We start from the raw sequence: 25,697 nt of genomic DNA on the forward strand, positions 1-25,697 counted from the left end.
ATAGCTTGTTTGAAGTGCAAGTTTAAAATGGTCTTCATTGGCTGCCTGTGAACAACGTCTACTTTGACCCCGCCCTCAAACACTGTAGTTGTAGCTGAGGCCTGAAAAAGTTTGGATCATGTTGTCAACATGTCAAGAAGACGCTGTTGACATTACAGTGAGTAAATAACTGAATTAAATATTGTCAGAGAGCTATTCCTGTAAGCATCAGAGAAAAAATAGTCATGCAAAGCTAAATTAGGACAGGTTTTAATGCAAGAAGCATTATTAGTGGACTTTAGTTCCACTAAAATACCAGCTATATCTGTATACGACTATATATAAAATAATGCAGACTATATCTTCTTAAAAACACCCAAACTTACAAAAAGAAAAGGAAAAAATACCTGGCATATTACTTCAGTCTATCTGCAAAACTGAACCAACCACTCTGAGAGAATGAAAACCCTTTGGGTCACATTATGTTTTATAAGGTACACCACTGCAAAAATGCTTGGGTAAGCAAGTCTGTCCTCATTACTGTGTTTGTTCTGTAGTAAAAATATACACTAATGGTGTTTTAGTCCTGAATCAGGGCCAGGACATACTGTCATAGCTAAATCATGTCTCTGTGTCTGTTGTCAAAGCAGATAACAAACCTGAAAAACAGCACTGTGCAGACCTTCAGAGTTCATACTGTAACACACACACACACTCACAATGCCATGCCAAACTGCTCCAGCCATTTCTTCTTTAGCTCCTTGGTTTTGAAGAAGAACTCAAAGCCGTTCTGACCCTGGTTGTGTGTGAGGTAGAATCCGTGGCACCACTGGAAGAGACAGAGAATGCAAGAACATCCATGTTATAAATGCAAAACACACACATACACAGAGATAAAGCGAAAGCTGTTTGATTCAAAACATCAAAGATGCTCTAACAAGGATGAGAGTACAAAGCATGATGGTGTGAGGGGGGTCACTGTTGTTTATGCAAGACTGACGAAATACTACAGTCAAATCTAGCTGGATCATCCTGTTATCGTCTGCAGGCATTGTGCTGACAATTACGTCATATCGCAAGTGATGTAGAACAAATGGAACAGATTTCATCACTTGAAAGAAATGACAGTGTGGACAGTCAGGTACAAAATACAAATCTTTTGTTTATTTGCAGTGTGAACAAATGAATAATGCAGTTCAATAAGCAGTTACGTATCTGGACACTAGGTCTTCTCTGTCTTCAATTATTTTATTGATTTGGTGTTATGAAATAAATAAAAAATTGTTTTGTTTTTTAATGCAGATACTATGCTATGGGGCTTTTAGTGTGTTGCTAAGTGGTTGCTAAGGTGTTATGTTTGGTTTCTAGGGCGTTGCTAAGGTGTTTAGGGTTATTGCCCAAGTAAAAAGAGCCTCTATGGTGTGGCTTTATCATGCTTTTCACATCCAGATATTATGTACACTACTATTCAAAAGATAGGTTGGTAAGATTTTTACATGTTTTACAGTAAAAACAGTAATATTGTGAAATATTACTATAATTAAAACAACAACTTAGAATGACTATATAATATTTTATAATGTAAGTTATTCCTGTGATTGTAAAGCTGAATTTTCAGCATCGTTACTCCAGTCTTCAGTGTCACATGATCCTTCAGAAATCATTCTAATATGCTGATTTGCTGCTCAACAAACATTTCTTATTATTATCAATGTTGAAAACGGTTGTGCTGCTTAAGTCTTTAATGGATAGAAAGTTTAAAAGAACAGCGTTGATTTGAAATAGATAAACATAAATAGATAAACATTTATGTATATTAAATGAACTTAAATGAACAAAAACACCTTTCCTTAAAAACCCAGACAATTTGAGGCATGACTCATGTCTGTAGCACAAAGATTGTTTAAATCGCTAACTGCAAGTATGAGAAAAAGTAATAGTGATGTTTACACTGCATGTTTAAAACTGCAGCTCCATTTCTCAGTGAAACTCTTGTACATGTAATATCTTCAGAATCATCTAAACAATAATTGTCCTGGCACAGCAGCATGTAATGTATAGTAACAAACGACATCATGTTTTCTAATTTAGCCGTGTCTGGTGTCGGCTGCGTTCGTTAGCAGTCGCTAGACAGTTTTTAATAGAAAACACCATCTGTGCGAATGAAAGCTGCTCTACTGCAGTAACTGATCATGGCACGACAGAATAACAGCACATGTGCTGCCCTCGGCTTTGGAGCAGCGAACTTTGGAGGCAATTAGGGGAGCGGCTGCACACCTTTCGGTTTTCTCTTTCTGAGGTCGGGTTGTTGGTGATCTTGAAGGAGTGGAGGTCAATCACCTCCTTCATCTCATAGTTATCTCCTCGTCGTTTGCATACGATCACGGCGGCGTCAAACAGAAAGATGTGCCTGCAGCAGAAAAAAGGCAGACATCAAAAAGAGAAAGAGAAAATAAAAGAGTAGTGCCTGAGGGTGATACCTTCATAACCCTTAGGCCTTAGTAAGGACTTGTGGAGTTTCAGGCTGAGCAGTATTCCACACTTTAATCATCTCACCTGTCTTGTTTAGCTCGTTTGTCGACTGAAGCTACTCGCACTTCGCTGTCACCTTTCGGTCTCCCATAGTTACGGAGAGACTGATTCTGCAGAACACAGAAATGAAGCAAACTCAATGCTTGTACACTGCCAGGGGTCAATGTTTTAGAGTTAGATGTTTCTTTCTCCACAAAACTGTTCAAAGCTTCATACTGTCTCTGCTGGGGAGTAACTTACTAAAAGTAGCATGCAAATCAGTGCTGTTTTTATTAGTCTGACACCATCTCTGCTCTTTTTTAAATAGTTCAGCTTTTCCAGTAACATACAGTAGCTGTTTTTCCACCAAGTTACAGTGTAGCGTGAATAAAGAAGCACACAGCCTTTCAACAGAGTAAACTGAAGAAACATTCCAATACGCTTTCCTAAAAACTTCTCTCTCTCAAGTTACAATAGCAATAGCAAATTGTTTTGCTTCAATGGTTAAGGATTTGCTAATTCATTTTAATGATCTTAATAGTGTTCCCAGAAATGAATTGCATACATTTCATGAATTTTTTGATAGAAAAATATATATTTTGTTAAATACTGAAAGACTTTGCTAAATTTGTGAGAGGCTTTAAAAAAAATTTTTTGTATTGTTTATTTAGCTGTTTTAAAAACAAATTATATATTATTATAAATTCTATATGTATATATACAGTAAATTATTATAAATTATTGTTAATTATTATAAATTATATATACTTATTTAAATTCTATATAAATTCTATATATATATTATAGTAAATAGATGCATTTTAAATAAATTATATTATGTAATACTAAACTATTTGGAATAATAATATATTTGAAAATAATATGTCTGAAATAACTTGGTTATTATAACTTATTATAACTTAGTGATTCATTTTAATCGAACTTTGATAAAACTACTATAAAAGAATCTAAATTAATTTTGTTAAATATATCATTTTTGTTTAAAAAAAGCAAATAAAACAATTTATGATAACCTCAGTGAAATAAAATGTTGTTTCAGAGGCAGTGCCATACAATGGGGATCTTCTTCTCTTTATCTGATCCCAGTGAATACTGAGGTGGAACATTTTTCTTTTAAGCTTATAATGTAGCTAGATCAAAAGTGTAGTGTTGACTACTGTAGTTTCCCCAGCACTGCTTTTTAAATGATACTAAAAAATGATTAGTATCATTTAAATGAAACTTTAAATGATTTATATGAAGTGTGTTATTTAGCTCACAAGGTTTTCTATAGATTTCTGGTACTGGTCGATGTCTCGTAGAGTCTCGATGTCTCTCTTCACCTCGTTGACGTACTGGGCCAGATCCTGAGGAGAACAAAGGAGAACGCAAACAAAACACCTTAACATTCATCACGCTTAGACTTTGACCTGCATATAAACAAGGAAATCTTTCTATCCGTGACCTAAAAATAACCATATTTTCTCGCCAGCTTCCTTATTGACAACATCACCCCATGTGATGTTTTCAAGGCACTCATTTCTGTCTAAAAATGCTAAATAAGATTTAGCGTCTGAAAGGCGAGGGTTATTTGACAAATCTCATTGCGAACACAGTGCCCGCCGTTCCCGTGAGTGGAGTTTAGCGACTCATTCATCATGGCGTATCTAGAATAATCAGAGAGTGGGGGGCTGCTCGCCCACCGTGAGGATCTTAAAGGGGAGCACTTGAGGAGGTTAACCACGTTAGCCCGATACCCCAATCAATGCTAAGTGGCTAATTTATCCAAATGAAATCATCACAGCCCTCGGTGCAATCTGCGCAATCTTCTCAGCTTGATTTGCCTCAATTAACGGACGGTTACCTGTCAAGATGCATTCGGCACCATCTTGATCATGTCTGAGTCAAGTGGGCCACATTGATTTTCAACCAAAGCTTTTCGTACGAAAAGGTTGACGTATGCCCATGCAAAATAAATAGCTATAAGAGAATGAAATTTGTCACTGTTGTGATTTCAAATTGAACAAGGCCTCGAATATCACAGAAAGATAGGTGATTAAAAGCCTGTTTGTATAAATTATGCAATGATGGGGAGCTAAATGCGTGTATGAGAGCAGATAACAAGGTCTAACCGTTGAGTGAAGACTGTAGGAAGCCTCATTTGTCATTTGTCATTTTATGGTTCAAATGAGTTCTCACACTGCTGCAGTGCACACTTCTCACTGGACTACTACCCAGAAGTCAAGGCAACAGGCAGCTTATGAAAAGGACATTTATACACTCAACCCACCTTCATGGCGTCCAGCGCTTGCCGTAAATTACTCTTGTCTGAGGCATCATGGGTGTGTTTCACAAGTTCCTGTCAGGAAGGAAGAGAGATATGAGATTGTGTTCACGGCCCGTGTCTCAGTGTCTTATTATCACCAGATGATGATGAACACAGCAGACAGTCAGATGTACAGGAGCGAAGCCGAGCCGGAGGACATCTGTCACTTTCACACGCTCTCATAACTCCTACTTAATAACCGTGCAAATTGTTTACCAACATTATAGAAAGAACATATAGCTATAAGTCATCTAAAATGTAACAACATTCGGTAACACTTTAGGCTCTGGTTACACTGAAGCAGAATTCATTTTTTTATTATTTGATTTTACGTGTGTGTTATTAATCCCTGCTCCGTTAAAAAAAATAAAGAAAAAAAAGCAAGTGACCCTGATACAAAGACACCAACAACAAAAAAATGATTACAAGATTATACAAGGTGATTATGTGGCAAGCATTAGAATACAATGATAATACAAACACATACAGCGTGGCATGTATTTTTTATCTTACTTTCTCTTTTCCCCCCTCATACACACACATCCAGATGCACAAACACACACACACACACACAAGCTGAAATAATATCCCAACCGGCATCGCAGGTTCAAGAATTGAAATGAGAAGCAAAAGGTTTTTGTGGGGTTGAAATTGCCTTCCTGCTCCGGGATGAAGTAAACAAGACATCTGGGCCAGTCTGTAGGATAAGGGAGGGTGCTATGAATGTCCTTTACTCGGGTCTGATAAATGGCTTCCTTTTGGCCTAAGAGATATATTGCCATCCAGCACAAGCCAAATCCCCTGCGTCAGTCAAGCTGAACCTGCGCATTATTATCAGCAGAAAGACGGACATCACCTTATTTTTCATTCTCACTTCCTTCTGCCCTCACACAGCGAAAGAGAGAGATAGAGACAGAAAGGAGGTATGACACTAACACAGAGATTACAGCAGAAATAAAATGCAGCCATTCTCTTATCCAAACGTTTGCAGAATTCTAGGTGACTATCATTCAAACGTGATTTCATAGAGAAACATCGCAGTTTTGTAAAGTCTGGCCCACTTGCACCTTTTTATGTCAAACTATTGCCCAAATTATGCTCAAAATTCAACCAATGCAAAAAATATTACCACTTTAAAATATGTAAATATCTTAACTTTTTATGTAAATATAATGTATATTCTTACTTCCTGATTTATGAACATTACTTTGACTTCTTTACACGGTTACAGTAAAAATGTGATTTTCTAAATCAAATTTAAACCTGAACATAGAGTGAAAAAAAAAGTTTCGGGTTGGTAAGATTTTTAATGTTTTTGGAAGAAGTCCTTCTTATTATTATCAATGTTGAAAACGGTTGTGCTGCTTTATATATTTGTCAAAATTGTACAACTTTAAACAGAACGTTCAACCGCATTTATTTGAAATAGAATCTTTTTGTAGCTATGTAAAAATTTACACTCACATTTAATCAATTTAATGCATCCTTGTTGAAAATTATTAATTCCTTTAAAAAAAATTATCTTACAAAGCCAACATTTTAGAGTTTGAAAAATAAATAAAAATAATAATCATTTAGAGTAAATGAAGAATAATTATTTATTTAATTTGAATAGTTAAATATTAGAATACTTAATAATAGATTATATATGAATTATTTTTTAATATAACTCATTCTGTAAAGCTGATTTGCTCTTTCTCTCATTGGCCAAGGCTTTCTCCAGCAGAGCAAAGAGCAGAGAAAGACAGTCTGTCACACGCTAGCCTGCTCTCCAGAGGGGCAGCAGACAGACAGACGCTCTATCTGCACACACACACACACACATACACACACACACACACTCCCTAAACCAACAGCTGGCCAGATGGGCAGGGAGGTGAACTGAGCTGTGGACAGCCATGCAGGCATGCTAAGTAGACGCTTACACACACACACACACACACACACACACACACAGAAAACACCTTCGCTGTTCTGTCCGCTGAGAGCCAAAAGGTTCCTGCAACAGCAGGAGGATTGTGGTGGCTTCAGTCTACACACGCTATGCACCTCTCTCTCTACTTTTCTTTTTCTCTCTCGCTTTCATTCACATTTCTCTCTAAATCCCCTCATAGTTGGATCATGCAGTAGACCTAACGTGTGATGGACAGAGACACACTATGAAATATTCATGGCAGGCTGCGTGAGATGTTTGTGGAATAGGGCCAGACCAAACATACAGGACTGGGTGAAGCATGCTGCCTCTCCATTCTGTGGATTATACTGCCTCTACTGGAGGACAGTGGAATATATTACCCTGCGCTGCCTCTACTGGTGGATTTCATACATGCATTATACTGCTTCTCTGTGAAGACAGACACCACTGCCCCTAGTGGACATTAGCAGTAAAGCAGTCATTTAAAGACAACATGAAAGAAGAACTGACCCTTTCTTCGATCAGAGCAAATTAATCAGTGCATATGATAAATGTTTTAGACTCTTTCATCAAAATAACAATAATATTAATATCTTTCTCCACCTCTGAAATTACTTTCCTTCTATCTGATGGACTAAGAAAATATTACTAATAATATATTTATTATTATATATAGTACTATTCTTAAACTATGCCAAAATATAAAAATATTAAACTATATTTTTTAATAATACAGTTTTTATTTTTATATTTCCATATTTATTTTATTTTAGTTAAAGCTTTATAAATTTTTTTATATTTATTTATTTATTTATATATATATAAATTAAAGCAGCAAACATGTTTTTATGGTTTTAGTTGAATATATATTTTAAATAAAATATACATTAACTGAAATGAAATAAAGTATACATTAAACATTTTTTTTTATTTCAGCTAGTTTTCCCATTTTTATTTAATTTTACTTGAAGTACTAAAATTGCATAGCCCTAAACGTGTGTGTGTGTGTGTGTGTGTGTGTGTGTGTGTGTGTGTGTGTGTGTGTGTGTGTGTGTGTGTGTGTGTAATTAATAACATAGCTTAACATGTTTAATTGTTCTAATCATATGCAAAAGAATAAAATCAAGTCCCACTACATTATTAGCATTACTACATAATAATAAAATATGTCACAGTATAGACATTATGCATTTTATGCTCTCTTTAAAGTGCGTATTGGAGACAGAGGAGCAGAAATACAGCAAAAATAATTTCAAACCTGTAGAAGTAGATGATACTTCAGAACTCTCTGCATCGGAACAACTAGCAGATCTCTCAGAGTAAACTTCCCATTGTTGGCTCGTTTGGAACATAACTGAAAACAATGAAAAGCACAAATTATTAAAATAAAATGTTCTAAAATGTTTTGTACTATTTTGAACCACCAGGTGGCAGTGTCTAGCAGCAAATACATTCTACGAGCTCAGTTTTGGTAGTGAAAAATAAAAACTACTTTCATAAATCATTTCATGACAGATGAATTTCTTCCCACTATGCTGTACAAAGGCTCTAAATGATGTCACTTACTGAGTGTTATATACTGTACAGTCAGTTAATTTTAAGTTATAAGATAATAGTTTTAATAAAGTATTAATGGAAAGTGCCAGAGAGATGTTTCATGAACACAGTCTGACAATACCTTACCTCTAACATCTGCCTGACGTCCTCTCTGTTCTTACAGATGTCATCCAAACACGCAATGGCTGTCTCTACGTGACTGCAGTATTTCCCATACAGGACTAATCTATCACGCAGGAAAACAGACACGTGTGAGGAGAGGAAGCAGGGTTTCGTTTCTTAAACAGCTAAAGAGAATAAACTGATCACCTTTCTTTGTATTTTATAAAGATCTGGTGCAGGTTACTGGCGTTATGCATAAGCACTGAATCCTGAATCTCCCTCAGAAGACTTGTGTGCACTTTCACAAGATCCTGTGGGAATATAGAACATGAAAATACAGTATGGGGCGATGACACACAGATACAAGCTCAAATCTGTTCTCCATTAGAGAAGGTTTTGTGACTCACTGGTATATTGATGAACACTTTTTCAATATCCACACCAGACAGCGACTGTCCCAGAGGCTTCATAAAGAACTGAAAATAATAATCAAATATAAAGATCAAGAAGCTGATGTGGGCAAAGCTAATACACAATACATATATATTGCAATATAATAAATATTTGACCCATCATGGAAATTGACCATGGTTGTATTATACTGTAGTAACTACAATGGATATGTTGTATATTCATAGTAAGATGTTAAATAAATAAAAACAATAACAATAAAACTATATTGCAATATAATGACTGTTTGAACCATTGTGGAAATTTACCATGGTTTTACTATATTAAATATAACAGAAATGTGTATTTTCATACTAAGATTAAAAATAAATTGGAAATTTACCATGATTTTATTATACAGCAGTAACTACAGTGGAGATGTTGTATATTCATACAAAGATTTAAAATCAACCAATCAATCAATCAATCAATCAATCAATCAAATAATCAATCAATCAATCAAATAATCAATAAAACAACAACAAAAAACTATATGGGAACATAATGATTCTTTGAATCAAGGTGGAAATTTACATTGGTTTTATTATAGTAACTACAACTGAAATGTGTATTTTCATACTAAGATGTAAAATAAATTAAATGAAATAAATGGGAAAAAAAACATGGTTTAACAAATTAAATAAATTACAATAATAATGATAAATAACATTAAAAAAAAAAAACGTTTTATTATAGTTTATAAGATCAATAGTTTAAAAATGTGTTTAGGCTACTATTTCCAATAGTTAAAAAGCATAAGTTATTTTCAGATAAAAAAAAAAAAAATTATAAATAAAATAATAAATGTTTTATTATTTATTTATTATTATAAATAAATAATAATATATTATAAAAATAACATTTTATAATATATGAAATACTTTTTTATTTAAACTATGTTAGCATTAGTTATAGTTTATAAATGTGTTTAAGTTACTATTTTTAGTTTCAAAAGCATTGATTATTTTCAGAATTTTTCTGTCATTTTAATTTCTTTAATTTGATGATAATGGTGGCTTACAGCAAGTCATCAGAGGGAAATTGTAACAATAACTGTAGTGGCAGCAACTAGGTAAAATTTTGCATTGATCTTAACGTGGTAAAAAAAAAAAAAATTCATCCATTGTTTTTTACCTGTGGTTACTATGGTCTCAATAAAAATACCAAAGCTAATAATGCGTTCCATTTCATTTAGCAGACACTTGGCAGATGTCACACATTACATTAATGGGTCTGACTGTGCTCACTTTCTCTATGGAGTCCAGCGTCTCTGTGTATTTCTCCTCAGTCTGTTTGATTTCCATTAGACAGCAGCTCCTGATGTCCGTCTCGGCCTGTTTCTGTAACAAGACGGCGCGTTTTATGACTCGCAAACCTAAACATGTTTACTTGTAAAACCATTTCTGTTAGCTCACCTGTGGTTGTACCACTTCGACCTTCATCAGGTCTTCATACACCTCTCCACCCTCATCATCATCATACACGCAGTCGTAGAGATCTTCCTCATCTTCAACACCATTTTCACTGAGACACACAGACCATCAACATTCAGTGATTCTCCAAAGGGTTTAGTTTAGTACATAAACTCTTAGACTGCAAACCAAGCATGGAGGATGGAGGATGGACAGCACAATGTGTTCAAATGCTTCAGCATATCCGACGTATGGAGAAAAAGACCTCTTCTCGCAATTGCTCATGAGGGGTTTAAAACGATAATGTTTCCCTCGTCTAAATTAAACACATGTTTTCAGCTACAGCAAAAGAGACATTATAGCTGAGTCAGGCCTTAAGATCACTCAGATATGTTCTCCAGATGGGCACGAAAGAGAGAGAAACAGTGTTGATCTCTTTTCCTAACCACGTCTGTAGTTTGAATCTATTACGAAACGCCTTCAAGGAAAAGTCTCTTTCTGACTGGGACAAAATCGTACTGGCACATCGCCCTCCAGGGAAAAGCACTCAGCAAACACGTTTCATATGAACAAACCATCACATGAGGAAAACAAGCCTCTGCTAGAGGGCCTCGTGTGTGAATGTGTGGTTAAGAAACAGATGTGATGAGGTGGAGCCAAAACATAGTGACAGCAACATCAATATTTGCTACGCATAATATCAAATCCTCAAGCATGTCGTATGAGGAGAGCAGACGTTTCTGCTGAGGCTTCGTGTTGCCCAACAGCCTGACAAACTACGGCACAGTTACTCAGTAGAATCTGTTATTTCATCAGAAGCAGTGATGTTATCATTAACTAAAACTAAAACTAGCAGACAGATTACATTTTTAGAAAAAACTAAAATCCCCTACAGAGTTACGGTAACAACTGAATATAATTTAACAGTGTCACCTTCTGACAAATCTGACATTTAAAGACTATACAGTATGGAAGCTTATTTCCACCACTGAATAAATTTTTTTATGTAATTATGTCTATATCTCACAATTCAGACTTTACAACTCGCAATTGCGGGTTTATATCTCACAATTCTGAGAAAAAAAAGTCAGAATTGCAAATTATAAACTTGCCATTGCGAAGAAAAAAAGTCAGAATTGGGAGTTTATATCTCACAATGTCAACTTTATAACTCGCAATTGCAAATTTGTATCTTGCAATTCAGGCTATTCTTGCAATTCTAAGTTTATATCTAGCAATTCTGACTTTATTTCTTAGAATTCTGACTTTTTTCTCGCAATTGCGAGTTTGTATCTCGCAAATCTGACTATTTCTTACTTTTTTATGAGATATAACCTAGGAATTGAGAGGAAAAGTCAGAATTTTGAGAAATAAACTCGCAATTAGAAAGGTAATTGCGACTTTTTATGACTATTTACTGACTTTTTTCCATGCAATTTTGAGTTTATATCACGATTATATCACCATTTATTTCTTGCAATTTTTTTCTCTGAATTTTTAGATATAAACTCACAATTGCAAGTTATGAAGTCCGAATTTTGAGATATAAACACAATTACGAGAAAAAAGTCATAATTAACTTTTTTTTATTCCATTGTGGAAAAAAGCTTCCATAATTATATATGATAAAGATCCTAACTAAAAAAAGATCTCTTTATGAGTTAACAACACTTAGTAAAAGTTGGCAAAAGTCATATTTTACAGGATATCTACAGGAGTGCAGTATGTGTGTGGCACACATTATGCCATGACTCAACATATTAACATTAACCTACAGTAAGTACTCCTGTGTGCTCCAGCCTGAGGCTCCTATATCTCTCCTAACCGATACCGTACAGTGAGCTGAAGGTTAAAATATCATCTTGTTTCTGCAGAGGAAGACAAGCAATGTAAGCAAAAAAATTACTCACTCTATCAGATCCTCTAGATGGTTATAAATGTCTTCATCCTCAACACTCTCTTCTGTGGGAAATGGCCTAGAATAGAAAGAGAGAGAGAGAGAGAAAATATACATTTTCATCAGCGCTCGTAAAATAGAATTTTTCATTTCTTCTTTTTTTTAAATAATGTACTGTACCTTATTCCAGTCTGCTGTGCAATGTGTGTATGAGAGAGTTTGGACAGTGTGTCCATAACCTAAGAGAAAAATACAAGAAAAAGAAAACTGTTACCTAAAAAAACATGAAATATTGATTTGAGCTTAAATTATTTTTGATTTGAGCTTAAATTATTTTATTACAAGAGAGGAAAGTTTAGGGGTCATTTAACCAATGTTTGACCAAAAAGTTTGACCAATCCAAATGTGTGTGTGTGTGTGTGTGTGTGTGTGTGTGTGTGTGTGTGTGTGTGTGTGTGTGTGTGTGTGTGTGTGTGTGTGTGTGTGTGTGTGTGTGTGTGTGTGTGTGTGTTTATAAGCTTTAATGTGAACAGGCCTTTTATTTAAAACCTTATTATTATTAAAACCCTGTCAAGTATTATATAATGAAATATGTTTGTAAATGTTCTTTATGAAAGATAGTGTTACCCACAAAGAACACATAATCTTCCAAACAGAAATAACAGCACCGCAACATTAGTACCAGTAGGGGTCAGTGTGCATCAACATTTCAATGCCGTTCAGGTTTACGTGCACATCAGCCTCTGACATGAAAAGTATGAAAGATTCATCATAATCTTTTTGTGCTCTACATGTTCACCAAGTGTGTTCACCTCTCTGATATTCCACAGAGCTGCTTATGAATGATCAACACATCAATGCCAGATTTTACAGTCAGGTCATGAATAATTTTTGCACAGGTGTCCATTCAAATGCAAACAAACACAAACATGGTCAAACAAATACATGCACAATTAATTAATACTAAAACGAATGCATAATTTCCAGATGTATTTAAGGAGATTTCCATATCTATGATGAGCACATGTGTGGTTTGAGCTTTCGAACCCGTAGCGTCTGGGAAAGACGTGTTCAGAAATCAATTGCAATCACACCATCTCAGCTGAACTCTGCTGTGAGCATGACAACTGAATTACATCATGAATACAGAGCACACACCGAGTCAAGCAACTGTCAATCCATGAACACTACTCTGACCGCTTTTACTGAGAGAAAGAGAGAGAAAGATGCTCATCCTGTCTAAGATTCAGTCTTGCAAAGAGATCTGATCCAATGCATTTGATCTTATGTGCAACCAGTCTGACATGCTGAAGGGAAATAATTCATCTGCATTGTTGGAGGTAGAACGGTTCAGTCAGTTTGGCCGTTTGTGAATCAATGTGTTGGGTTTGCAATTTTTTGGGGGCAACCTAGAAACCTTGATGTAAGCACTTACTCTGTAGTTCCCATAAGCAGACGCTAAGAAGAAGGCACTAAATGATTGTCAATGTTTTAAAGGTTCTAAACCAGTATGGTTTTCTTTCTTCAGTGGAACACAAAAGGAGAAGTTTAACAGAATGCAGAAACTGTTCTTTTGTTTAGAATGAAAGTGAATGGTGAGTTGGTGACCAAACTTTCAAGCTAAAAAAAAAAAGACAAAAAGTACCATAAAAGTCCACAAGTCTTCTGAAATCATGCAATAGCTTTTAAGTCATACGGACTATACTTTCATGGTATTTAATGGTGATTTCTTGTTATTTTTGGTGAATGACAGCCCCTGGTGACCATTCGCTTTCATTGCATGAAAAAGAGCAGCACGAACATCCTGTCTAACATTTCTTTTTGTGTTTACGTGGGTCAAAATCGTACAGTATTGGAACAATTAAATGATAAATGTGTTTTTCTTCAAACAGAAACTCTTGATTTTCTGTAACCTCACTAACCCAAAAGTACACGTTGGCGGAGTATGAAGCTGGCTGTCTATATGTTGGTTATATGTATGGTTTGGGAAATCTCAGCTGGGATTTCCACCCTCCCACCCTCATATCACCACCTCGCTATATTGTAACACTTCCAAACGGAAATTACATGATTTGTATTCAGGCCTGTCACAGTAAGTTCCACCTAGTTTGGTAGTAAACATGCTGTAAATGTAGTGTTTTATGCTTTTCAAAGAGCCTGGATTCAGACACATCAGCGCTGATAAAAGACACACATGCAAACGCTGGAAATTATAATAATTGTCTGGCTTCCTGTTCAGACGAGGAGCTGTACACTAAGAAAATCTCAAAGGTGTAAGTGTTCAGTCTGTACAGGGATGTCTCTCATAAAAACCGGCACAGCACAGAACAGGAAGACCAAAAATGGAGCTAGTGCAAACTAAGCAAAGGTTACTTTCACTTTCAAGAGGTAATAGACCATCAGGCCATGTCTCAACACTGCAAAAATAGCACAGAGCTTTTTATACATGACACAAAATTAAAACCTTTCTAAGTGTTCTAAGGAAAATTGCATTTAGAAAAGGGAAGGTGCATTGAGAGTTAAAGACAACTGGAAAAAGATTTACAAAACAGAGAAAGAAAAGCCCCTTTATTTCCAGGATCTGATTGCATCGTAAAGGCTTACATAACAGGTTGAAGGAGAGGAATGGGTGGAAACCGTCCCTAACAGGTAGCATGCTTCAAAGACCCCCTGTAAACACAGCAAACGTGAGTTGGGTGGATCCAAGATCCACCCATGGGAATGTTTCTCTCTGTGAATGTTGAGAAGATTGTTTCTGTTTCTCCAAAAAAGTGTGCAGAGATGAAAGTTTGCAGGTTGGTTTGTAGATGCATATTCACCGAAGTGACAGCAATAAGATTTCGGTATGACTCTTAAGTGTGCTCAGTGAATCTGCTCGAGTCTAGTTTCATATTCTCAAAAAACATTGTGGCCTTTCTCCTATTCATAATTTAATACATAAAAATTGCACAAGAACAGTGAAACGAGAAAAAATAAGGCATTGACTTCGCAGCTCATGACTTGTCTGAAAACAACTAAATAATATAATACATATATATATATATATATATATATATATATATATATATACATAATATAATAACATAGATTAAAAATCAGTTATAAATATAAAGATAATATAGTTAACAAATATTTGTTTGTATTATCTATAAACGCATTATATTTTATATATGTAATTAATTAATTTATATATATTTATATATAAATATACTAATAAAATATACTAATTGATGAGATTTATACTTGGTTTTAATAAACAGAACATTAATTACTTACAAAATTAGAAATGAATTTGGTTTCTCTTTTTTGATGTAAAGTTTATTTAACCAGGAACATGTGACGACATTATGCAACTGGGACATGAATTTACATTTGATTTATTAAAAACAAAAACATAAAAAAAAACCTGTGAGGACTTTGCCTCCTCATTTCAGAACACCACTGCACGCCCCTGATATATAGTAGTTGGAAAATAGTTACTGGAAAATCTGTCTCACAATGCCAGATTTGCTGATGCAAGTTAAACAAAGTTGACTGAAAGTTTAAGAACATTTCAACTATAATGAACGCACATTAAGGAAATACAGTCTCTGCTGTAGAATCACCGGCACCAGGTCCAGGGACTTCAGGGAGATCCATCTGATTAAAACTTACATACGTCAGCCTCTTTTTCCATGAAAGGAGGTGCTTAACCTTCAGAAACGCGGATTGTCGACATTAGAAAGTCTAAATGTTATGTTATTATATTAGGACATTATTCGGGACATGTCTAAATACAGTTTGATTTGTGTGACTGCTATTTTAAAAATTAAATAAACATCTATTTAAAACAAAGTTAGTATGTTTAAAACTAGCTAGTTTTTCATTTCAAATGCAAATTTTACCCTATTAGTGGAAAGTGCCACCCATATCATCTCCCATCTATCATCAAACTGCAAGAGCATGTTTCCTGTCTGTCTCATCTTGTCTTTATCTGTCTCAATCTATCCGCTGTCCTTTAATGTCTCAAGTACAGAGCATGACACAGATAAATCAGATAGATGGCATCAACAGTGCACGTACAAGGTCTTTGGCAAGATCTATTCAAATACACGTATACCAATGCAGGTGTTCACGCACACACCAGATTCACAAGTACAAACGGTTTCATATTTACTAGACATTCAAATAATATGCAAATATTACAAAAGTTTAACTTCTTATAGCTATAAAGCATAAGAAGCATCCACACATGGACATCTGAGTGAGCATTAAACAGGCAGTGGGAAGAAAATGTGGATGCTGAACAGTGATACAATTAATATACAAACAACAAACAGACAAACGTATAGTGTTTATTTGCAATAAATAAAAGACTAAAAGAAAGAGACCTGCATAAGGATGTTCTGTCGATTTACAGTTTGTGATGTAGTTTTATATGATTAGCCTCATTTACAAGAATGCATTTTTATAAGCATAATTATTTGAATCACTCTTGGATTTTGCAGTTATTGTGACTTTACAGAGGCTTGAAATGTTATATATGATATATTCTGAGCTTTTCCTCATTAATATTTGGGTCAATGACGTATAAGGATTTTCGACAGGCCAATTGTAAAATAAAAAATAAAAAATAAAATAAAAACTGTTGCAATTGTTCAAACATTAAGGATGTTGTGTACACCTAAATTCATTTAAAAAAAAATTGTTTTTTCATTTAAAAAAAAAGTGATTTTAGTGTTTTTTCATCTAGATGAATTGTCCTTAGCCTTAAAAAATGTAATGTGGTGCGAACGTGATTTATCTTAAAATAAATACATTTCCTTAACATGCTTAAACATTTTTTAAGTGTTTAGAAACCAAGTATTTCTTTTGAGTTTTTGTAAATAATTTTTATTATTACGCCGACCCGTGATCCATTATTTTGTAAATAATGTTCTCATTTTTTGTTCTATAATTTCTGAGTTGCCTTCTTAAATCTAGTTAACAGACTTATTTTTCCTGTAAATCACATAAAACTGATAGAAATGTTTTAAAAATATAATTTACTAAAGCAGTGATGTATCAGTGATTCATATTTCAGCCACAGAAATAAGATATTTTATTTTAAATTTAATACAGTGATTGCTTTTATTGGTCGCGCCACATGATGAGTGGTCGCTCCAAATGACACGAAGACCTTATATAGTTAAAAATGTATTTAAAGAGATCAATGAACAGACAAAACAGACATACAACAAACCAGATTTTATACAAATTTTATACAAATTTCACAGAATTTTTCTGAACATAAACATTTTATAAACATTAGGCACCACGTCATTGACCCATTTACCGCAACCGGTTTCTACATTCACCATGTTACAGGACAAGTATCTGATTTCATAATCCAGTCCAATACTTTCACACTTAAATAACCAACACCATAAACCGATACCTCACTGCATTCTGATTCATAATAAAACCATGCCTAAAATAACGACGTTTTTTTTTATTGTTTTACATTTCAAACTTAGTCTTGTTGTTTGGTACTTTGTGTTTGTATTAATTTACAGTACACCAAATGATTGTATTAATGATGTAAAATGATGTATTAAAGCATTTCATAACGGTTTTGTCTTTCACATAAAACACAGGCCACAGAGAAAGTTAACATGCATATTTTAAACTAGTCTCCAAAACTCACATCAATTTGATTGTAAAAATGGTGCTCTAAAAACATCTCTGTCTAATCCCTGTTGATATTCTCCATAATAACGCTGTACTGTAATTTTGCACTCAGTAAGAGTGAATGTTTAATTATGAGCCTCAATCAGACATCAAAATCCCCCAGAAGGCTGTGTGGTCTATTTCTGTGCCTCTGTCTAAAAGCAGACAAGCGTTGTCTCGTATAGACCATTACGGCTTGTAGACATTTATATCCACTCTCTTATCTCTCCCTCTTTGTGGCTTTCCAGCAGGCACGTTCCTGAAGCGCTCCTTACTTTCAGATTCCAGTGATTATGGATCACTGGAGCTTAATATAATGTCATTCAGAGATCTCAGAGGGCATGTGACTGACATTGGTACAGAAGCTGTTTAATGGGTCCCATGACTGGCAAGGTCGTATCTAACATGAAAATGAAATGAATTTTTTATTCAGTTACATTTTTCAATTTTTATGCAGATTAATTATTCATTTTACTCATCTGTGCTTTTATGGATGTACCCTATAATTAAAGCAGAGCTCAGAAACAGTACAATACTGCCTTGTAAATAAAACCACAGCCATGAAAGCAAGTGAAAGTAGAATACACTCACAGATGTTTTAACCTGAAGAATGACATGATCAGCCAGAATGAGATGAAAATGAACAGCTTCCATTTGCATATTTAAAAACGCTCCTTTGTTTAACTCTTTCATGTGTATCTCTTCAGACCATAAACAGATTCAGCTATCATATGTTGAACCAGTTGATCCAGTTCACACATTGGACTGAATAAATGATTGACATATCTGACTGATTTGTTCACAAACTAGAGTTTAACCAAGTCATTTCACTCTGCAGCCATCGTTGAAACGCCTCTCAGGCGTGCAAGACAAGTGCAGCTCCTATCTTTTTGGATGGGGAAAGATAAAATTCTCCAAAACGGTTCGCCATGCTTACAGTCATATTTCATATTTTTCAGGCTGGATCAAACTAATGCACATGCGCAGTGGAAGCGCGCGCCTGACTGACTCCGGAGACGCAATGACTTTACCAATCTGTGATTGGCTCTTATTTAGAAGGCGGGACATATTCCGCCATATTGAGCGTTGCTCTTTTCCCCATTCAAAACAATGAGAGTGACGCGTCTTGTGTAATTCTATAGTCTTTAGTTTAACTCACTGGCTGCATCTGAAACTGCATACTCTCTTGAGTAGGTACTTATTTTGAATATAGTATAAGTGTGTGTAATATGAATTTAATCTGTACGTACAACATTCACAAAGTTGAGATTATCATGTGACATACTGTACCAGCATCAGTTGCGTCGCTACACTACCATTCACAAAACCTCTCCCATTTCCTCATAGGACAGTAAAGTCTCCATCATATGTATGCACACTTCAGAATCTCACCAGAAGTAGTTCATCCAGGTACTTTTTTCCTATTCTTTTATGAGTACTGTGAATTCAGACATATTTCTTTTTTCACATTCTGTTTTTCACCAACAATAGAGAAGGGAAGTATGAAATTTCGGGTGCAGCCACTGGCTTCTTTTGAACCTTTTTTTTTTCAGTGAACCAGTTGATCCAGTTCAGACATTGGACTGAACAAATGATTCACAAATCTGACTGATATGTTCACAAATTGTTGTTCTTACTGACTCAATGATCAAGTCACTAAAGAGGAAGATTATTGGTGAATAATAGATTTTGACATTCAAATCATGTGGACTACTTCTATCCAGATTTTTTGGTTTGTTTTTGTCATTTTTAGAACTTAACAGTCTTTAACAGCTTAACAGTCTGAAATAAAAATGGTTGTTTGTCTGTTTTTTCACACTGATACTACACCCAAACAGTTCAGAATAGAACATCTGCAGATCGATTCTTTAGCAGGACAAAAACATAAACTTCATGAACAGGATGAAATTTATTTTCTGGCCTTTCTGTGTTTGCAATATCACCATTTTTGGCAAGTCCATCCTAAACTCTACGCCAATGTTCTAGGAGGTGAAAACAACACTGCACAGACAGAACCGGTGCTCACGTGGCAACATATTCACAACAAGTCCTGAGTAATATTTCGCTGAAAACCCCAACGCTAACACTGATCTAAGCCAGGTGGATCCGACTCGAGAGGAAACAGCTGCTATTATGACCTACAAAATGATCTCAGCTCATGTGTCTTTCTTTTTATGAAAAATGATCATTTCTTTGTAATGTGAATAAATCTAATTTAAACAGCACACTATTATATGAGACAGTATATAATAGGGAACCTCATGAACCCATGATCTTTATCACAAAATGAAAATGATCAATTATGAACAGCATTTTCTGCATTTCTGTTTCACAACCAAATGAAATTCCACACAGCTTCTCCTGCACCCACACACTGCCCACACAGCTCTGAGGCATCATCCTTCAGGAACAAATAGGACAATTAAGTATGCAGAGCAAGTGGAATTTCAACTGAATATCGTGATGACGAGATGGAATCATAACAGTGGTGTACAATCTGTCATGTTTTCACTTCTGTTTTTATGGCATCACTGCTTTCAATAAACATTAGTTCTAAACTTCTTCAGCCAGTGTGAATTACTGGTCCACAGTCGCTGACTGACATCTATCCCTCGAATAATAAGCATGTTTTATATGCAGTTGATTAAAAAAAGTAATTAACATATTAGGATGATTATCAAACACAAATAGTCACATACTGTATATACATTTTTGCTGAGAGGCCCATAAACAAAAGTATTATTGAATATTTGCATTCATGAATGATTGGTTGAATGAATGATTCAATTACTCATTTAGAACTAGTTTCAATCCATAAATGAATCGCTGTTTTTTTACAAATCGGTTGAATGAGTGATTCAACAACTTATAACTTTCCGATCCTGAATGAATCAGCATTTTGAAAAATCTGTTGAATTAATGATTCAATGAGTCACTCATAAAGACTTGTCGCCAACTACTAATGTACTAATGTAACCTGCAGAAACAATATTTGACTGAAAGTTGATTTGACTATTTCTTGTAATTTACACTATAGTGTATATATTTTACAAGTATTTATTAAATATTACCAGCAACTAACTGTAGTAGCCTATGAAATCCACACACATTCTTATACATTACGGTTATGTCCTGCCCCTCAACACATAAACAATACTGTCTGGCTGAAGTTCCCTCTGTGACATTTTTATGATGAAGTTATGCTAAAATATTGCGTGTATGTATTATCATCCATGTACTGTGACTCAAAACAGTTCCTAAAAATCTGTTCCTGGCTGCATTTCAGTCGAGTGCTAAAGACCCTGAAAGTCTTAGTGAAGGCCTTGGAAGGACATCTTTTCTAAAGCACATGGCTTTGAGCTTCGCTGGGATCCAAACAGATGGCTTGAGGGTGCGCTGGAATAAAAAAAATCTCAAATCTGCAAGCAAAAATATCTCTAATTGGCTTTAAAAATGACACCTTCAGTATAAAGCCTCGCAATGCCACGCTTCCAAGGATCAAACGGCTTATAACGGATTCAAGCGCGATTCGGCTTTTGTGTTTTCGCACCAAGCGCCCACTACAGACTGAAAAAAATCCATCTTTGCAGCCCACTTTGAAGAGATATGCAGCTTGAACATGATGTGTAAATAGGACACTAAGGTGGTACAGAGTGTTTGATGTTTGCAGTTCTTTACACAGGACCCTTAGTGGTTATGATGGAAGGGTTAAACGTGCTCTGCAAAAAGCCCCATCTGTGATGGCACTGACCACAGCAAGGAACCATGCACACCAAAATACACACCTGCCTTTCATCTTCTCAGTGAGAAACACTGTAGAGGAAGCAAGCAGCTTTAGCAGTTGTTCTGATTTTTCAATACATTTCAGGAAATGTATGATCATTTAGATAGTTCCTCTTAAAATATGACATGGCACAATGATCTATACATAAAAGCTTTGTTTCAAAAACTGCTGCCTATATCCTAAACAGTGTTATTTAGTATCAGAGAGATTCTATTATAATTTTATTACTATTATTTTTTGTATTACATTTTATTTAAATTTTAGTTGAAGTTTTATTATTTTTTGTCATATTTTTTATTCGTTTTTTTTTCATGTGTCTACGTTTTTATTATTTTTTATTTTAGTTTTTATTACATCAAGTTAAACTAAATTAAAATTTTCAAACGTTAGCTGAAATAAAATACATTTATTTTATTGTTTTATTTTATTTGATGTTCTTTTATTTCAGTTAATGTTTATTTAATTTCAATTATCATTTTTTTAATGGTTTTAGTTTGAGTTTACAAATAACCCTGATCCTAATCAATTTTTGCTGTAATTGAACCTCAAATATGACTAATTTCAAACACAAAAGCAGCAGCTCTGCATGCCTCGCTGACAGACTTTACAGGGTTCACAATTTCAATACTGTTAACATGTTGCAAAGTGACAGTAACCTAATGTAATTTTTTGGAGAGCCCAGTTCTCCCAATGACTTCAGATGTGTTCAAGGGTCTTGATCTCAGGAAGGGTTTGGTGTCTACACACACACTTCGTCTAAACACACACCCCATCCCCCTCCGTCGTGGGGCCCCATGAGTCGAACACAGGAAGCGTGAGTAAGCTCGCAACTCAACCTTCAGGGAACGCCACGTAGTAGTAAGAGGTCGACGAGTCAGGAAAGAGGAAGTGTGAATGCTTTCCAGCAGTTTACAGTTCTCTGCTCGAGGGCATGTGACTCTGTGACTGGAGTTAGACAGCCAAGCAGACAGAAACACAAACAGACAGACACAGAGAGAGGGAGAGAGAGAGAGAGAGAGAGAGAGAGAGAGAGAGAGAGAGAGAGAGAGAGAGACAGAGAGAGAGAGAGAGAGAGAGAGACACGCAACCTGGGGTCAGCTTCTGATGAAACCCCTGCATCTAATCATCGACTCCTGACATTTAAATCTTCTGCAAACATAAGTGCGCACACGTCACACAGGTATACAACTAGCCTACAAGTACAACAACAAGTAATGCCTTATGGGATCTCAATAAGGGATACAATATAATAACATAGCTGGAGAAATGTGAAAACTGCTAGAATTCGCCTGTGCTCAGTTCAGTGAGAGCATCATCAATGCGTGTCCTCGAGGACGATTGGAGCACTTGACACACACACCTCCATATGTGTGTGGTGTGTGTTCTCATTCTGAGAGCCTAACACTTCACCACACACTCTTGACTAATAACAGATGTCAGGTGCTGTAGTTCACATCCCAATTGTAGCCCTCAGGCCTGAACTGCTAACACTCACCAAAACGATGATTCCTGGATACTATCATTCAGCGTAACGTGTCTTACTTTCTGTAATGAGATTACATGGCTTGAATAACACCTATTTAAAATACTGTTTGCTGTTAGCTTATATTGCTACGCTAATATGTTACTCTAAACTGTATTAGTCTGTTTTAATTAGATGGAACAAGGTTTTTTATTCTTATCAGCATTGAATGAAATATAATATAATCTCCATTTCTCTCCTCCACAGCAAGGACATTTTCAATTTTTGGAGCATCCTACACATCAAAAATGTGCCTATGTAGCCTAAACATGCTGTCTAGGTAGGCAGCTCACTAGGTTTTTACAGACCGACCACCACGAACCCCCTCAAATGATTTTCTGCAACAACAACCACTCTGCATCCATTATTGAAAAACCTTGTCACTCGATACTCAATAAGCTCCACACATCCGCTCATGAACGAGAGCCTTGAAGGGCACTTCACCCTCAGGAGTATACGTCTGCATATTTATAGGCTTACTTGTTCATTCAATGTCCATAATATAGTGACTAAAAGTAGTAAAGACTGAGACAAATAAAGAGAGAGGCAAGCTGGCGAAGTGAGAGCAGCTATTGATTATAGTTTTTCTACTTGGTGGCAGTGATATATTTAACTATGGAAATCCAATAGCAGCACAGATGCTCACTTTGTCTCTTACTCTACATTTGATACATTCTAAAGCATGAGTGGTTTTCTTGTCTTCTGTTCTTGTTCTATCTCCTCCAAAGCCCACAAGCATTCGACATATGTAGAACACACAGATCTGATCGCTCAGTAACAGTGACAGTTTGAGAAACGACATTTACAAGAACACACAAGATTTACTGGAGACTAATTTCAACACAATTCCTCAGGAAATTCTGTGACTTCACTTCAGCGCAAGGTTCACCGAACTAACTGACATTAAGAAGAACTTCACCCATCTGTACTCATCGGTTCCAGCTTGCAAAGTCAGCCTGAGTGCACTGAAAATGCAGAAGCAAATACGTCATATTTGAGCTTATTTCCATTCATTTGTCAGCAGCATGTGGCTCAGAATAGAACAGAAGTGCTGATGATGGGATCACATGACTGATGTTTCAATAACATCATGGGATATGTCACATAAAGCTTGTAAGCAAAGTTCTCAGTTATGACATCAAATGTAAGTGCCTAAAACAGCTGCTTGTTTAAGACTCCAAATGATTTTCTTCATGAAAAAAACACACAAATGTTCTAACTTTTCTGAGCTAAATAAATGGTAGCAATAGCAGCAAAATAGTTAAAGTCACCATGGGTTGCATTTAGGGTTATTATAATATGGATAATATAATATTAGGGTTATTACTAATACTAAAACTATTAAAGTCATTTTTGTTCATTGAAATAAAGCTGAAATAAAATAAAATATAAATACTAGAAGAAAGTATAAATAGAAGAAAAATGATAAATGTTGCATTGGCAAATAAATGGTTAAGCACTAAAATGACTAAAACTTAATCTGAAATAAAAAAAACTTCAATAGGACTGTTTAGAAATAATAATAATAAAATGCGAAAATAAAATTAAACTAAAATCAAAGGGAAAATATATAAATAAAAAAATGTAATAAAAACTACTGTAAAAAACACTAGTTGCATTAGAATTTCTGTGTGCAACACAACATTTAAAGAGAAAAAAAAGATGGGTCTAGTGAATTGTTCACAATAATAAAAAAATAGCATGTATTAAAAAAAAATAAGGTCAATTTTTCCTCATGATGCTCCAGGGGGACTTTCCATGAAATGCACCTGCTAAATAGTACTTGCAACAAATCCATTTCATATCATTGAAATAATGAGTCCTAATTAGCCATTTAGCAAAGAGAGATTACGTTTCTGCTCTGATTGGAGGATAAGAATCAGTGGATGAATAGATGAGACAGATGGATAAATGAGAAAGGAGGAGTTTAGTTGAGCTGTCACTGTGGCTGTAAACATACAGACAAACATCGATCAAGCTTACAGCCCTGCAGCGCAAAAGCTTATTACTGGAGATCAATCGCTACGATCTATCAGTCAGTGAGAAAACACGTCATCACACCAGGCAACCCCGACAGCACAAAGATGAAAAAAAAATTTAGATTTAAAAGAAAACAAAAAAATGTTAGAGAATTTTAAGTGGAGATCTATTTAAATTTTAGTGAACATTCTAATTCGCTCATTCAAACTTGATACAGATTTAATAAAATTGCTTGCTTACTGTAATAAACCGTTTCCTTACAGTATTTACTAATATAATAATAATATAATAATAATAAATAATAAATAAAAATATATTTAAATATATATATTTACAAAAACATTTAGTGAAAAATACATTAAAAATGTCAATGAATAAATATATTTATTTTTTAACCTTTTTATTTCTGTAATTTTAGAAGCTATTTTACAGTGACCTACTGTATTTATGTTGCTTTATTCCAAACTTCATTTCCAACAATATTTGTGCTACACTTGTGATAAAACAAGTGTTGGCAGATTTGCCCAGAGCGAGTGTCAGAAGAATGAGACAGATGTTTTGTCAGTCATGTGGA

The 25,697-nt window shown here is 35.1% G+C and overlaps 1 protein-coding gene across 1 annotated transcript in view; it reads right to left on the bottom strand.

The window, feature by feature from the left end:
* vav3 (vav guanine nucleotide exchange factor 3) overlaps positions 1 to 25,697 on the bottom strand; it is a 65,654-nt gene that overhangs the window by 24,469 nt on the left and 15,488 nt on the right. The window contains exons 3-15 of the mRNA XM_082184443.1: positions 12,330 to 12,388; positions 12,163 to 12,228; positions 10,256 to 10,364; positions 10,088 to 10,180; positions 8,798 to 8,866; positions 8,598 to 8,701; positions 8,415 to 8,514; positions 7,990 to 8,085; positions 4,781 to 4,849; positions 3,771 to 3,857; positions 2,536 to 2,621; positions 2,257 to 2,389; positions 699 to 808 (exon numbers count right to left, since the gene is read on the bottom strand). Coding sequence (XP_082040569.1) covers positions 699 to 808; positions 2,257 to 2,389; positions 2,536 to 2,621; positions 3,771 to 3,857; positions 4,781 to 4,849; positions 7,990 to 8,085; positions 8,415 to 8,514; positions 8,598 to 8,701; positions 8,798 to 8,866; positions 10,088 to 10,180; positions 10,256 to 10,364; positions 12,163 to 12,228; positions 12,330 to 12,388 — 1,181 coding nt within the window. The remainder of the gene's footprint in view (positions 1 to 698; positions 809 to 2,256; positions 2,390 to 2,535; positions 2,622 to 3,770; positions 3,858 to 4,780; positions 4,850 to 7,989; positions 8,086 to 8,414; positions 8,515 to 8,597; positions 8,702 to 8,797; positions 8,867 to 10,087; positions 10,181 to 10,255; positions 10,365 to 12,162; positions 12,229 to 12,329; positions 12,389 to 25,697) is intronic.

Source organism: Leuciscus leuciscus (genome assembly GCF_965113295.1).
Source record: "Leuciscus leuciscus genome assembly, chromosome: 11".
Taxonomy (NCBI): Eukaryota; Metazoa; Chordata; class Actinopteri; order Cypriniformes; family Leuciscidae; genus Leuciscus; species Leuciscus leuciscus.